Source organism: Aythya ferina (genome assembly GCF_964211825.1).
Source record: "Aythya ferina genome assembly, chromosome: 6".
NCBI classification, from domain to species: Eukaryota; Metazoa; Chordata; class Aves; order Anseriformes; family Anatidae; genus Aythya; species Aythya ferina.
In genome coordinates, this window is record NC_140303.1 from 10,356,480 (window position 1) to 10,371,142 (window position 14,663).

Genomic DNA, 14,663 nt, shown 5'->3' on the forward strand with positions numbered 1-14,663 from the left:
GTGACACAGGCATACTTTGTATTGTAGTGGATGCACATGCTCCCCCTCCGAATGGGAGACTTGGCAGGAAAAAAGGGCTGGTGAAAAGGAAAGAGGGGTTCCTGGTAGTGCCCAGTGCCTACAGCAGGGCTGTCCTGTCCACCAAGAGTATCCCTGAGCACCTGTGACCAATTCCCTCTTCTCTCAGTGCTTTGGCTCCCTGAGGAACCGCAGCACCATTAGCTGGCATCCTCGTCTATTCCCCAGAGCAAACCAGGAGTTGTCATTGCAAAAACTTGTTGGCAGAAAAAATGAACAAAAAAGCGGCTGTTCACAGGGGATATCCTTGGGCTGAATTAGCAGATGATGGCTAATCTGTAGCCTACAGCTGCCTAGGGATGATTTGAAGATCTGGCATGGTTATGCGACGTGAGAGGGCTTATGAGGTGTGATGGGACCCTGCAATTCATGGGAATGATGCATACTGCCTGCATGCAGGGTATGGGGAGTGGCTGCATTAGGTTCTTGCAACCACAGTGCATGCCTGTGTGTGTCTGAGTTGCTCCCAAGTTCAGAGCAGCTGGTCGGCAAGTTTAGGACAGGCAGATGTGATGTTAGGGGGCAGTGAAACACTTCTCCGGGCAGCTGTGCTTTTTCTTCTGCACTCCAGTTTGCCTCATGGTAACTAAGACTAACATCGTGAATCATTTTGACTGCTACGGCTTGTGTTCTGCTTTCCCACTCCACCACACCTATGTTTGGGACTTGTGCAAAAACATTTTTACATATGTACATGCATCGTGCATTTTGGTTCCCGTATTTTGTCTGAGTGCAGCTGCTTGTTGCCTGTTACCCATGGGCAAGATGGTCAACAAGTCACTTTTTCCTGTAATACACCATGATGGAAAGCCATGCCATGGCTTTCTGGAACTAGAAGCAACACTCTTGGAAGAAATAAAATTAATCCTGTCCAGAAATTAACTTTCCAAGTTTATTTAAAATATTACCAATAAACAGGATGTATATACTGTGATTTTTTTTTTTTTTTTTTTTTACTGATTGCAAGTAAATGCTAGATGATAAATGTGGATTTTCTCAACCTTTCTCACTGTGACTGTTTCCATATGCTGTGTTTCAATTAAACATTTGCATGGTTTCCATGGCACAGCTTTAATGCTGATAATCTCTGAAAAGTTTACTCAAAATTTGCTTATGCTTAGGATTTCTCCCTGCATGAGCAACTTAAACAGTCAAATTGGTATTTAATCATGTTTCTGTACAGTCTATCTTTTGAGGTGACTCTATCAAATTAGGCTCTTACTGAAAGGTAATTCTCCAGAAGCAGACATGAGGAGGATCTTAACTAGTCAGTAAGAGGAGTTTAATTGTTTGTATACGTGGTTGGCCAGGTAGAAGATAAAAATTCAGTAATGGACTTGAGGCTTTCTCATCTGCCTAGCTGTATTCAGCCTCTTGCCCTGAAGGAACAGAAATATAGGTTTATATTCTTACATGTTAAAACCCAGAGGGAAGCAAATTGGTCAGTGACTCTTCCCAGGGCAGAGCTTTTGTGTCCTGTGGGCACAGAGGAAGGCATAAAAGTCTGGTGGTGACTTGGATCCCAATGGAAGACACTTCCAGCACGATCTGTCCCCATCGTCACACCAGGAGTGCTCTGCAAGAGGCCCAAACCTGTGGTTTTGGTTTTAACCCCATCCTTCTGCATTCGTCTCCCACCTAAGGACTCTGTTCAGGCCTCATCCTGCCAAGATGTGCCCTGGGGCACGTGGGTGGGCACCTTGCCTGTAGGGCCAGGATTGCTTCCCATGCACTAGGTTTGTATTCCTGTGACAACTTCAGCTCACTGAGAACCAGCTCCATGTGTAGAGACATTTTTTTGTCCACAAAGTTGTGTTCCTTAAAGCAAGCAATCTTCTCTTTGATAAAGAGTGGAATTTACAACTGTGGTCACTTGTCATATGTTCAAAAATGATTTGTAGGCCCTAGCTTGTGAAAACCACAATATTTCCTTCTGCTTTAAAATATATATATATTAAGCGTAGAGTGAGAATTTGACATCTATGATGGAAGTGTCATAATGGATATATATATAGACTATTCAGCTAACTTTGAGTTTTCTATGTTTTGCTTCAGATTTTCCACCTTTATATGGAATGGACTCTAAGGAACTACACCAGTGTGGTGTATTTGAATTATGTTTGAATTACGACTCTCCTGGGAGAAGGCAATACTGCCCTGAATAATCATCTCTGAATAGGACCATTTCTTTTCAAGAGTGACCAACTCTACAAATTGCAGCAAAGGGAGCTGTGGATCTTCTGTAACAGCAAAGGTGGGTAGACATGGTCACGCTGGCCTGTGAATTAACTTCTATTGCAATGCAGTAATAGACGTTCTTGTTGAAACTTTATTAGAGGTAAATTTAGTTGAGTGCATTCTGATTCTTATCTTCTGAACCAGCTGTATATTTTGAAGAGTCAGAGAAGTGCCATTATGGTGAGGTATTTGTTCAAAATCTTTCTCAATTTAAAGAGATCTTATGGTCCTTAAATAGCTATATCATCTTTACTTCTAGTGTAAAAAAACTACTGTTAAAAGTAAGGCTACATTTTTCTGTATTCCTGACCAGTGGCAAAGATTCAGCAGCCCTCAGAACAGCCTTGTAAATACATGTTTTGGACAGGTGCCTCAGGATGGTAGTTTAGTAATCAACACAGAGCAAAGAGCTGTCTCATCTGGTCAAAAAACAGCACTAAAGAGTACTATCTGAAATGACATCCTCCTTGAGGACTTGGGTACCTCATCGCAGACTGCAGGGAGAGGACAGTGTAGTGGGGGCTCATAGAATAAGCTTCTGGGCACCGCAATTCCTCTTCTCAGGGCACAAAGTTGCAAAGTCAGTTTTAAGGTGTTGTTAGTGAAAACCTAGAGTTTTTCTCTTGGTTGCAGGTGCCTGAAACCTACTGGGACTCTTCATGCTACATTGGGGATTTGACTTTAACTTACAGGGACATATTTGTATAATAAGAGAAAGCATATTAAGTGGAGTTTATATTAAGTTAAGCTTCTAGCATGGGAGCTAGCACACTTTAAACCAGTTTGGATGCCTCCAAACACAATGCAGGGTGCCTGAGATTGAGCTGTTCGAGATAAGCTGAGTTAGAACACTTATTCTTACCAAAGCAAGCAAATGGTTTGATAGCAAAAGCTAAGGCTGTGCTGAAAACAACATGAAGGTAAAAGCCAAGAACTTAAACATAGCATTTTCAGGTTGCAATTTTGTGATGCTTCAGTATTTAAATGAAATATTACAAAAACCACAAAGTAAAGATTTGACATTTAAGTATAGGGTGTCAATATTTTACTGTCTTCCATCAAAGATATGAAAATGAAAACCACGAAATACTTCATCTACATAAGTTGTAATGTGTTGTACATAAGACGTTAAAAAAAAAAAAAACACACACGCTATTTTGGACAGAGGATATACTTTAAGCAACAATTCCATAAAAATATTTGTTAATATAGGAAGCAAATGAGGTAGAGGTAATGACTGTAGTCACCATTATATGAATATATGGAAGCATGCATACACTGCTGCTCTCAGCGAGCTAAGACAGATTAGAGGTTGATGATTTGACTTCTAATTATTTATATCTTCACATCCTGTATGTGAGAAAATTGCACTGCACTAAGAACAAACAAAACAGTACAGGGGAAATTAAAATTCCATGCTCAGTCTCAACTAATACAACTGGCTTTAAGCAGCTGCTGAAGGCTTGGCTAAATTCTCTGGTAAGAAATGTTGCTTTTGGCCACAACGCACCTGATAGTCATTGCCTGTCTTATATCAAATCTGGTGACCTTTCTCTGACCAGTTAAAAATTCCTGGCTGTGTTCTTGGAATAGGAATACGCAGTATCTTCTTGGTGTATCTTTGGGTGTTTGTTTCCTCAATGCATTGTCTTTTCAAAGACTGTCAAACATAAAAATGTAAATGGAGGAGGTCGGACTTCCAAGGAGGTTGGTCAGAATGGGGAAAACCGAAGCAAAAAGGAAGCTGTGAGTCCAAGTAAAGAAAGCAGCAGGGTGAAAGGAAGTCAAGTCTTCTGTGCTGAGCTGATTAGGATACGGTTGAGGACTGGGGCAGGGGAAAATCTGAAATGATTTTGTTGAAGCGCCTTGCAGTTTAAAAAAAAAAAGTTTTTGCTAGATATACTCATCGCTGTCTATTTTTAAGCTGACAGACGGGAAACTTAGCTGTGTTGGGTCTTAATGTGTGCATACTTTCTTATTGGAAAAAAAAGGCAAATTAAGCATGTAAAGAAGGGGAGCAGGAAATGAGCTGAAGCGATTCTGGCATGTGCTAATCAGTATGAGACTGAGACTTGTGAAGGGAAAATGTATTACCTGGGTAACAAGGAGTAGATTATTTGGAAGCATGGTAAAACAAAGTAATAATTTCTGTTAGCTTTTCTGTTGCTTGTCCTCTGGTTTATTCATTTTCTAACAAGATGATGTCTCTATTACTAAGTACAGATTAGGACAGCGTGGCTTGTTTTCTGTGCTTTTGTGTTAAGGATGGTGGTTTTCAGTCTTACAACTGTCACGTGCAGTTAAATGTTTCTTCAGGTTGTTGTAGGAGTAGATTAGCTGCTTTGTGGTCCAAGTCACCCAAACTTGAAAAGCATGCCAACTAAACATAGTTTCAAAGAGCAGAAGAAAATATAAGGAAAGCCTCTAATTATGGGGAACAGATGATCATTAGTTTGTGTAAGCTGGATAAATAACTCTGTGCTCATAAAACTAGAGCTTAGAGAGAACGTGGGTCACTTACATTTCTAAAATAAAGAGACTGTCAACTCTTGTCTCTTAGTACAGTTTATTCTTGTCTGTGATACAGAAATACACCCAATTCAGTACATGGAGAGCCAAAATGTACCATCTGTCCAATGCTCCTGAGAATTTTCAAAGGGAACAACCACAGAAGATGTAAAGGCAGTAGATCTTGAAAACAGCAGCGTCAGCACAGATAGAATAACTTTTATTATACAGTCTAGCCTGCACACTAATGTATATGTTTCATTTGCACTATAAAACCTGCACTTCACAGTACTGTGTCATGTAAAACCTGTGCTGTGATCACACTACCTATGTCACTCTGCTGTTGACAAAATGCCCAACTGTTCGTTCCTAGACTTCTGCGCAGGTGGAGTCAAGCGTCTTCATACCTCTGTTTGCACTCGTATTGTTTTTTGAGCAGAGGATTGTCTTGCACTCTTGCACATAAAAAAAAAAAAAAAACACTGTGTGAAATTGAAACCAGACTGAACTTCAGAAATTCAAAGAAAAATAGCTTTTGGATCAGGTGATCGAATAGCATGAGTAGTATTCCAGCCAATGTTAATTATGACTTTAATGAAATGTTTAGAAGAATACTGGCAGAACTGCTGATGCATTTGGAAACTGGAGGTCTTGTTTTTGACTTCAACTCAAACCCTTCTCTCCTACAAGGATCTTAGACCTAATCTCTAGAGATATCTGTAAATGTAGTAGAAGCTTAAACCTTGAATATTCTTCTGTAGAGACAAAATAATACTAGGTTGAATAACTTCAGCTTAACTCTGACTGCTAAATCTCTTGCATCTTAGATCTGCTCTTCCTGACATTCAAAAACCAACAAACAAAGTAACCTAAACCCACCTCTTTTCCTTCTGGATTAGTTTTCAGCTGCTGTAAATTATGAGGATGTGAGCCACCAGAAATGGGGGTAGGAAAGAGGCAATGACGCACAGCAGGAAGTACAATAGGAAACTTACGTTGATATGTGTTGTCATAGAATAATTTATTGCAAATTCTACTCCATGTCTTAAATCACTCCTTTCTCTTGCATTTAAGGTTACAATGGCCCCATAGCTTTGCTAATTTGACATTCAGAAATATGAAGACCTGATGCTACAGCTACTAAACTGCACTGCATTTTCCAGGTGCACTGTACTTGACTTCAATAAATTCCATCTAAGTATTCAAGTATTACTTTTTGAGACTTTTTTTGGTACTAATCAGTTGTTATAATTTTTCTCTGTTAAACTCAACTTCGGCATATGTCACTTCAAGGAAGAAAGTCCTGCTCCTTGGATTTTTGGAAAATTGAACTTTCACAGCATGATAAAAGTAATGATGCTTTCTGAGAAACTTTTATTGCATGCAATATTCACACCCTTTTGAAACTTCTATGGTATCAAGTATCCTTGATGTGATTCTTAAGATAACTGCTAGCCAAATTCTGAGTGTTGTTGTTGTACAAGCAGCTGCCAGATGGTGATACAGAGAAAATACATCTGATGTCAGTTGCCTAACTGGAAGCCAGACAGCACAGCAGAAGTTGGAACAAGGTGTTCACTGACTCATCCCAACTCCCAGCTGTGGTCCCATGCTGCCTCGTGGCCTCTTTGTTGTCACTGTCACATTCGTGTAATGTTCCAGGCCATGCAGTGCTTGTTCAGAAAGGCGAATTCATGGTACTCTGTCCTTTCTCCCCAAAAGCTGTACTGTAGAGCAATCTGCATGTGGAAGTCAGTGGGCCAGGTAATTCTTTGATGACTTGTCTGTTGTGATGAAGCATGCGAACTGAACTTTTGGATGCATTTCTGCAAGGGCCTGAAAGTCAGTGGAAGTAGCTCGGACAGATGATGTTGTTTTGTAACTCAGCTTAGCAAACTGACTACAGTTCTGACTGTTGGATTCTGTAGGAGGGGATATTTTGCTCTGAATGAGAGCAGTGTCTCGCGCTCCTTCAGGCAGTGGAAGAATATCTATCCCTTTAGGCTTGGAAGCAGATGCAATATTTCTGGAGTGTTCCAGGTTACCCGTGATTGATCTCTTCAAATAATGTAACTTGTCTGGCTGATACAGCTACGGTGTGTGGTCTTGGCTGCGTGAGGAAAGTAAGCAGTCTGTCTAATGAAATGCTCAAGCGACAGCAGATGCTGCTTCCATATCTTTCTCATGAGAAGTTATGGGACAGAGTAACAACATTGGTTAGTGCTATTTGGGAGAAGATAATCATTTATAACTCAGATGGTTACGGGGCTATAAAGCTGGGTGAATCAGGTGCCTGAATGCAGAGCATAACTTCTATGAAGAACTCTGTCATTACTAAAAGCCTCCTGCAAGTTGCCATTATACTTGGAAAGCAGTCAAGTGGTTATTTATTCTCCCTATCAAAAACTTGCTCTTCTAGTTGTAATTTATATTGATTCAATTCTTGATGGTTGGTTATGTTTATATCTTAGCTTAGCCTTTCTTAACAAACTTCTTCCACCTGTACTTTGATCAAGCTGCTTAATCGTTCCTTTAATAAACCAAAAGGACTGAGATCCTTTTGGCCTTCACTATTAATTGTTTTCCAGCCTTAATCTTTTCTTGAAGTACTACACTGAGCCCCTTTTAAGTTTTTACCAGTTGATTTGAATTGGGGATGCTATAAATTTACATATTTTAGTGAGATAGACAAGTCTAGTGAAAAATTTGCAGAGAGAAGGTAGGACTGCAGAGGGTGATGAAACTAAAGCGTAAAGAAGGGAACTGCTTAGCACTTTATTCAGCTCTGTCAGGCTAAGAGCACACCTGCTCCTGAGAGCAGAGTGGTATTAGCTTATGTTATTAATCAGCTGTGCTTCTCTGTATGACACAAGTACAGCCACACTTCGATGTGTGCTGCAATTGGCATCTTCCCTAAGTATGAGGCCTTCATTTGAATCCATTTGAATGACTATTACTTTTTTTAATCCCACAGTTTTGGAAATGTCAACTCCAAGGTGTTGCTCTTTATGAGGCCACTTCTACTTATTCTTTGCTTTTCGTTGCGGTACTTTGCTACAGTTCAGGACTACTGTTTTGGTTTGGATCCATGAAAAATTCTGTTTTGGTCGCAGCAGCTTCCCATGTAGTGGAAAACTTGAACCTCCATCTCTTGAGCCCAGATGAGTTCAAACCCTGGTAGGTACCGAACTCCCCTGTGGAAAAGCAGCCAACAAGAATTTATGAAGGGATACAACAGGCCACGTTGCCTTAGTTGGTGTTGTGACAGCATTGTGCCAAAACATGGCTCTTTTTATTAGTTTGTAGAGTATGACAGTGTTCAAGTACCCATCACTTCTCATGTATGTCTGTCTAGAATGACGGAAGAAAGGCAATCCTATGTGATCATCTATGGAAAGAGAATGCCAAATGAATAGTTTCACAGATAATATGCCATCTTCCAGGATTGTGTATATATATATATATATATTTTTTTTTTTTTCTCTAGCTGAAGATGAGATTGAACCACAAAATTCAATTTTATTCATTTCCATCTTCTCCGATCTTCTTCAAGCTGTGTTTCATTTTTAATTGTTTAGAGATTGCAAGTAATACCAGTACCTCTCCTTTCAGACCACACTACTGGCACTTTTCAGTTACTGTGCATGAATTCAAGCACTGGATTCCTATTGTGTGTAATTCACAGCAGCATAAGGGGAGTTCAGGAGTGGGACTGCCAAAACAATTTTAAAAATGGAGAAGGTGACAGATTAGTATTTCAACTCCTACAACCCCACCTCAAACAACTGAAAACCCGAACAAGTATTCTTGTTAAATATATGGAGGATAGGGCATACTTCTTTTCCAAGCTTTTGCCAGGGAAAACTCCTGTGTGTGCTCTCAGTTAAAGGGGCGCACACTGGGGAAAAAAAAAAAATCATTTAAGAAACCGGTCCCACAGAGTTGAGCTCATGTGCACTGTGACCCTCCAAACACCTATGGCAGTGACAAATGTTTCCCATGAAGAAGAAATTAGTCCTTTTTTAGTGGACTGAAGCCGTTTTTTCTCCCAACTAAGGGGAAGGAGCATTTCCTGACAGGACGAGACCCGCCACGAGGTTTCCCGCCCTCGCGCGGGTCTCCTCAGCAGTCCGTCGCGGAGGGGTGCGCGGGAAGCCTGGCGTCGCCCTAAAATCCTCTGGGGGCACAGGGTGCCAGAAAGCTTCAGGAACGCTAAATTAACCCAAAACGAGTGAAACCGGCCCCTCGCCCCGGTTTGCGGCGCCTCTCGCGAGAAGGGAGGCGCCCGCCGCCCTGGCAACGGTCAGCGGCCATGGAGGAGCCGGCGGTCTCTGAGGCGTCCTTCTGCCTGCAGAGTATCCTTCTTCCTTCCTCCTCCCTCCGGGGGGTCCCATCGTGGCCCCCGGTGGGGCTGAGGGGATTCCGGGGTCCCCGCGGTCCCCTCAGCGCCCCTGCTGCGATAGCGGGGCTGGGGGCGGCTCGGGCAGGGCGCGGGGACCGGCCCGCGGCGTGCCGAGGTCTTTCACCGAGTTTCGTGGAAAAAAAATATCAAAACAACAAAACAAACGAGCAAAACCACCACGTTTTATAGGGTGTTGCTTTCGGAGGATGTAAAGGGTGAATACGAAGAGGTGTTTGTTTGCCTAGAGGGACAGGAGGGTCTGGCTGCTTTACCAAGATGTTTGTTTTCAGTGGTGGTGGTAAAAAGCCCTGACTGGGTTTCTTTATCAGACCTCTATCTCCCCGCGTTAGGACAGGCTAAAAACGAGTTAAAGTTCTGAAATTAAATCCTCTCTTGGGTTTGTTGATGAGTGAACACAAAATATCCACGCAGAGCTTGTAAGGAGGACTCAGCCCCACCATGCTGCTGGAAGAGGTGCTGGAAATGGCTGCTGCATGGTACCTGCCCAGGTGTCCACAGTGGGTTTTTCTACTGTTGTATGATCAAGTTCATAACACAGTAAACCAGGAATAATTTTATTTTCCGAGGCTCTTAAAGACAAAAAGTAACGCTTTGAGTTCTTCTCAGGATCAAGTTGTGGCACATTGTTAGGTGTTCGTAGCATTTAAATGTAAATTTTGGTCAGGTCACCCAAATTTTAGTTTTGTTGCTGGGTCAGCATGGGTCTGTTGTGGCTGTCTTAGGTGTGAGCTGCCAAATGAAGGAAATTTTGCCAGATTTGGTTTAGAGGCTAAATAAGCAGTGCTTATGAGTTAGTCTGGCACTACTAGTAACTTAGTTTTCTTGCCTTACAATAATTAAGATGAAAGCCAATTAAAAAGGAGAAAAAAAAAAGCAATAAATTAAGAGGAAGATTGGCCTCTTTGAGCTTGTGCCTCAGTTTCTAACTTCCTGAAAATGCACTCCTGTTTCCAGGCTGTGTGGTGTGCTGAGAAAAGCCCTGCATCATATGGGTGTTTAACAAAACACAGCATTTGCTAGGAAAACACAAGTTTTAAAACTTAATTCTTCTGCTTTATTGTGCACCTGGATATGATTTTTTGAGAACGGGATTTTTAACTTAAAATTTTTGTCTTATGTGCACAGCATTTGTAATGACATGTTAGCTTAAGTCTATAGCAGATCACAAAGATAGCAGGGTTGATAGAAAATTCAGGAAGAAAATGAAGTTTCCAAGTGTTTTGCTTGTCAAGGGTGTGCTGCCAATAGATTCAGCGTTTCTATCTGCATTGGAAGGTTTGGTACATGGGGATAAAAAGATAATCAAGATGGAGGTGAGGGGGAAGAATCATTTGTAGCCTGTACAAAACATAGCCTTAGAAAAATAGTCTCTGATCAAATCAGAAAACATGTTGTGGAAAAATTGCTGGGTACGGTGTTCTATTTAAATGTACTTTATTTAAGCAAGTCTTTAGTTGATACATACTGTACTGTGAAGTAATGAAGAGGGCTTAGGGATTCCAGAGGAGCGTGCAGATTATTTAGTTTGTACATAAAATTACCCCATATATATTTCCATAAATATGGAAATAATGCCCGCCTTCTCACAAAAATGATGTACCCAGGTATTCACACTATGGGAAGATGACTATTCTTTTAAAAGGTGTTGTCATCTGGTAAATGATTGCATGCCGTATTAAAAAAGGGACGTTTTAGAATATTACCCTAATTAGTCAGCATTACTGTGTCTTTATCTCAACTTCCAGGTTGCTGCTCTTCTCTTGCTTTTTAGAACAACAGAGGAAAACTTCTGCTTTGCACTCATGCCTTTATTCCTTTTTTTTTTTTTTTTTAAAAAAAAAATGTAATTAGCAGTTCAGAGGAACTTTCTCCCTCTGTGTTGAAGGAATAAAGTCCAGGAATTTGGAGTTGTTTCACTGGGATGTGGTCAGTCACTAGTGTGAGGCCCCCAATGTTCCTATCGTACTGGGCAGCAAGCAGGCAATTGCAAACCAGCCTGATGCCAAAATCCTTAACTGTGATCTTGAGTTTTCTTGGGTCAGCTTCTAAGTGTCATGTATAAACGTGAGCGATTTTCATCTCACTTCTTTTTGCTCATCTTGATGGACCCACGTGTGGTCCTAGAGTACCATGCTGGGAAAAGGTGTGTTTGTTGAACAGCACACTTTCTTTGCCTTCCTATTAAAGGTGGAGTTCTTAATCTAGATTACTTCTGGTGCAATAGAAAACAGTTTTAGGCCTGTTAACAGAAGCCCCCAGACGATTACATTTATTTTTTTCTCCTTGTGAAAGAAAAGAAAACATAAGAGACTCTTTTTGAAGTTGAGTTTCTGCATAGCTTTGGTTTTAGTATTAAACGCTTGAGAATCAGTCAAGTTAGGAAACAAAATTTTACAGAGAGACATTTGAGATGCAGAGAGTCTGTGACTTGAATTCAAGTCATGTGTTCCACATCTGTGGCCCGCGATGCAGTAATTAGGGAATAAAATTTGGGGGCATATCTGTTACAGGCATTAACTTTTATGTACTTAAGCCTAGATAGGAAATTCTTAAGAAACATTCATGCCCTTTTCCTATTTATGCAGACAATTTTTATAGTAAGCATGTTGTGTAATTGTGCAGTTGGAGGTACGCAGATGTGCTTTGTCTTGATTACTGAAAAGGAGGCTTTTATTCATGCAGTGACTCCCCTATTTTTTGTTGTTCACAAGAGAAAATGGCATGTCTTTGGCTATCTCAAGACTTACCTCTCTGAAAACCAAAGATGGGTATCCTTTTTTGGATGTGACCTCCACCTGCCAGCCTTCTAGGTGCTTACAATTCAACTGATACCTCTGATGCCATGATGCTGGTGTTTTTTTTTTTTTTTTTTTTTTTTTTTTTTTTTTTTTTTTTTTTTAAGAAGAAGAATTCAGACTTGGGAAATGATGTTAAGCTGGAAAATCATGCATTTTTTTTGCCTCTTCATTTCGTCTCCTGTTATGTAAAGAAGCTACGGTTTAAAATTGATGTGTGTGAAGTACTGAATTGCCAGCTTTTCTTTTCTTCAGAAGTTAATTTCTAGTTTATTTACATGGGTCGTTTATAGGCTAACTGATTTCCTAGGGAAACAGTCAACAGCGCATCTTACTAAAAACATTTTAGTTATACTTTCACGGGCTGTGACGCTAGTGGATGAGATGTTTATTTTGGTTTTGTTTTACACCATTTGTTATTTTAATGAGAAGTTAGACTAAAGCATTTGGAAGAACTGTAATTTGCAAAGGATTTTTATAATTTCGAAGTTCACTTACGTTTGTATTGTAGATGTGTTGTGATTATTATTTAAGGCACTAGCGTCAGCTTCAGTAAATGGGCTAGTATTCAGTGTTTTATTTCAGATGCTCATTTTGGAACTCATCTGCATTTGATCAAAACTGCCTTTCTCTGAAAGCACCGAGATACTTGTACTTAGAAGCATGAAGTCTGTGGAAGTGTCAGTGCTGTAAGACCCTTGTGAAAACCAATGATTGGATAAGTGAGAGCAGAATTTAGTGTTTAATTCAGAATAATACTGAGTTCTGCTTTTGGTGGTTTGATTGGGTTAGTCTAAATGGTGGTTAGACCTACTAGGACAAGTTAGACTCTGTGCACTGATGTAATTTTTGTTGGAGTTGTATGTGTCCATCTAAAGGCTGGTGGAAGCCTTGAGAGTTTGACAGTGTAAAGAACAAGGATGAGCGTGGTCATAACAGATGGTTCTTTTACGGTTTTTGAAATTCGAACAGATCCTGTGCACCAGCTGTTTCAGACTTAACAAAACCTGCAGAAATTACAGTAACAGACTACTGTAAAGATGATTATCAGTATGAAGAGGTAATTGACTAAATCGGTTATCTTGTGTGATATCTGTGGTATTCCTGTTTCATTCTTCTGTTTTACTTAATGTGAGGGAGGAGTGGCATAAATCTCATTTTGTAAAGTGTGATGATGAGTAATCTTTACTTTTCAAGAAGAGATTTAGTGTCAATTTATGTATCCCTTTCATTTCAACATCAATACTTTTAAAAAAGATGCAGCTATTTCTATTCCAGCTTATGTATAATTAATATTTAAACAACTGAAAATGTATTGAAATAGGGCACAATATTTTTAATGTGAATGAGATTGGGAATGAAAGTACTTACACTCCGAAAGAAAGATTTATAAAATATTGATTCTCTTACTTTAAACCGCTTCATTTAGGTTCCAGCAGATGATGAGTTTAGTCTTCAGGAAGATGACGAGGATCTGTCAAAGGCTCTGCAGACCATTCAAGAGCAGACTGAAGATGCCCACATCTTAGTAAGAATTTTGTAACTATTAGTAAGACTGTCCATAAATTAGTTAGTGTTACTGGGTTGAAATTTGCACATTGTAATTGATTTGAATTATGAAATACTTGTTGAAAAAGATGGTCATCTTAGAAGTTTCTAGGAGTAACTGTGTCACAGTGGAAAAGGCAACTTCGGTTTCCTGTATCTCATTTTCCTTTGACTTCTGTTCATTTTATGTCCCATAGATGACCTCGTATTTCAAATATACGAGTGTATTTTACATTTTTTAAAATAAATATTTTAGGGTTTGTTTCTTTGTGAATAAATTGGATGTGTGTGTAATCCCTGACATGGAGGAGAAATATTTTTAATCTATTCATCTTTCAGCAGTAGAACAAATAACTAATCTTGTACCTCTGTTGATGGTTGAACTTGAAGAATGGTATGAAACAGTTTTCTCAACTTGATTAAATGGATTAGGTACCGTGAACTTTTCTTAGATCAGAAGATGTGGTTGAACTCAAATTGTCTTTGGTTTTGTGTTTATGCTGATAGATGTCTGTCATCTTGCTTCTTGGCTCTTTATTTGGATGTGTTTTTTTCCATAATTTCAGAATTGAAACCATGCTTTCAACCTTTAGCCAGACATTAATAATAATAAAAAAACTTTTAACACACTTGCTAGTTTCTTGACAGCTTTCATAAGGATATGCTGTATATTTTGTGAGGCTCAATGACAAGATTGTTTGATGCTAATTCACTGGAAAAACCAAGTGCTGCAGCAAATGGTTTTGCTGACCCAAGTACAAGCACTGTTTCCTGTGAATTAATACTGAATCAATATTCCAACTCTGAGCTAAGAAGCATGGTGGAAAGTTGTCTTCACATGATAAATAACTGGTACATTTTTTTGCCCCCAATTATCAACTTCTGAGCTTGGCTAAAATAGGTTAAATTAGGTAATAACCGTATCTGAGAAGAGCTGCACTGCAGTAAACAGTTTTAAGTGATTTTGTGTATATTTGCTGTTCATAGTATCTTTTATACGCAATACTTTATTAAAAATTGCATTTCAATACTGTATGCAAATGTTTTGTTAAGAAATTTTGTAGAGAAAGCAC

At 39.7% G+C, this 14,663-nt stretch overlaps 1 protein-coding gene across 8 annotated transcripts in view; it reads left to right on the forward strand.

Annotated features, from left to right (window-relative positions):
* Positions 1-14,663, forward strand: part of SPAG16 (sperm associated antigen 16) — a 394,440-nt gene that overhangs the window by 5,629 nt on the left and 374,148 nt on the right. For 4 of the 8 annotated variants that reach the window (XM_084524434.1, XM_084524432.1, XM_084524435.1 and 1 more), the window contains exons 2-3: positions 2,134-2,332; positions 13,472-13,570. Coding sequence is in view for 4 of the 8 variants with exons in the window: in XM_084524428.1 (XP_084380554.1) it covers positions 9,137-9,179; positions 13,056-13,102; positions 13,472-13,570 (189 nt within the window). In the remaining 4 variants the exon portion in view is untranslated. Of the gene's footprint in view, positions 1-2,133; positions 2,333-9,109; positions 9,180-13,055; positions 13,103-13,471; positions 13,571-14,663 lie in introns of those variants that run through there. The other 4 variants (XM_084524428.1, XM_084524431.1, XM_084524429.1 and 1 more) reach the window with 2 other exon arrangements.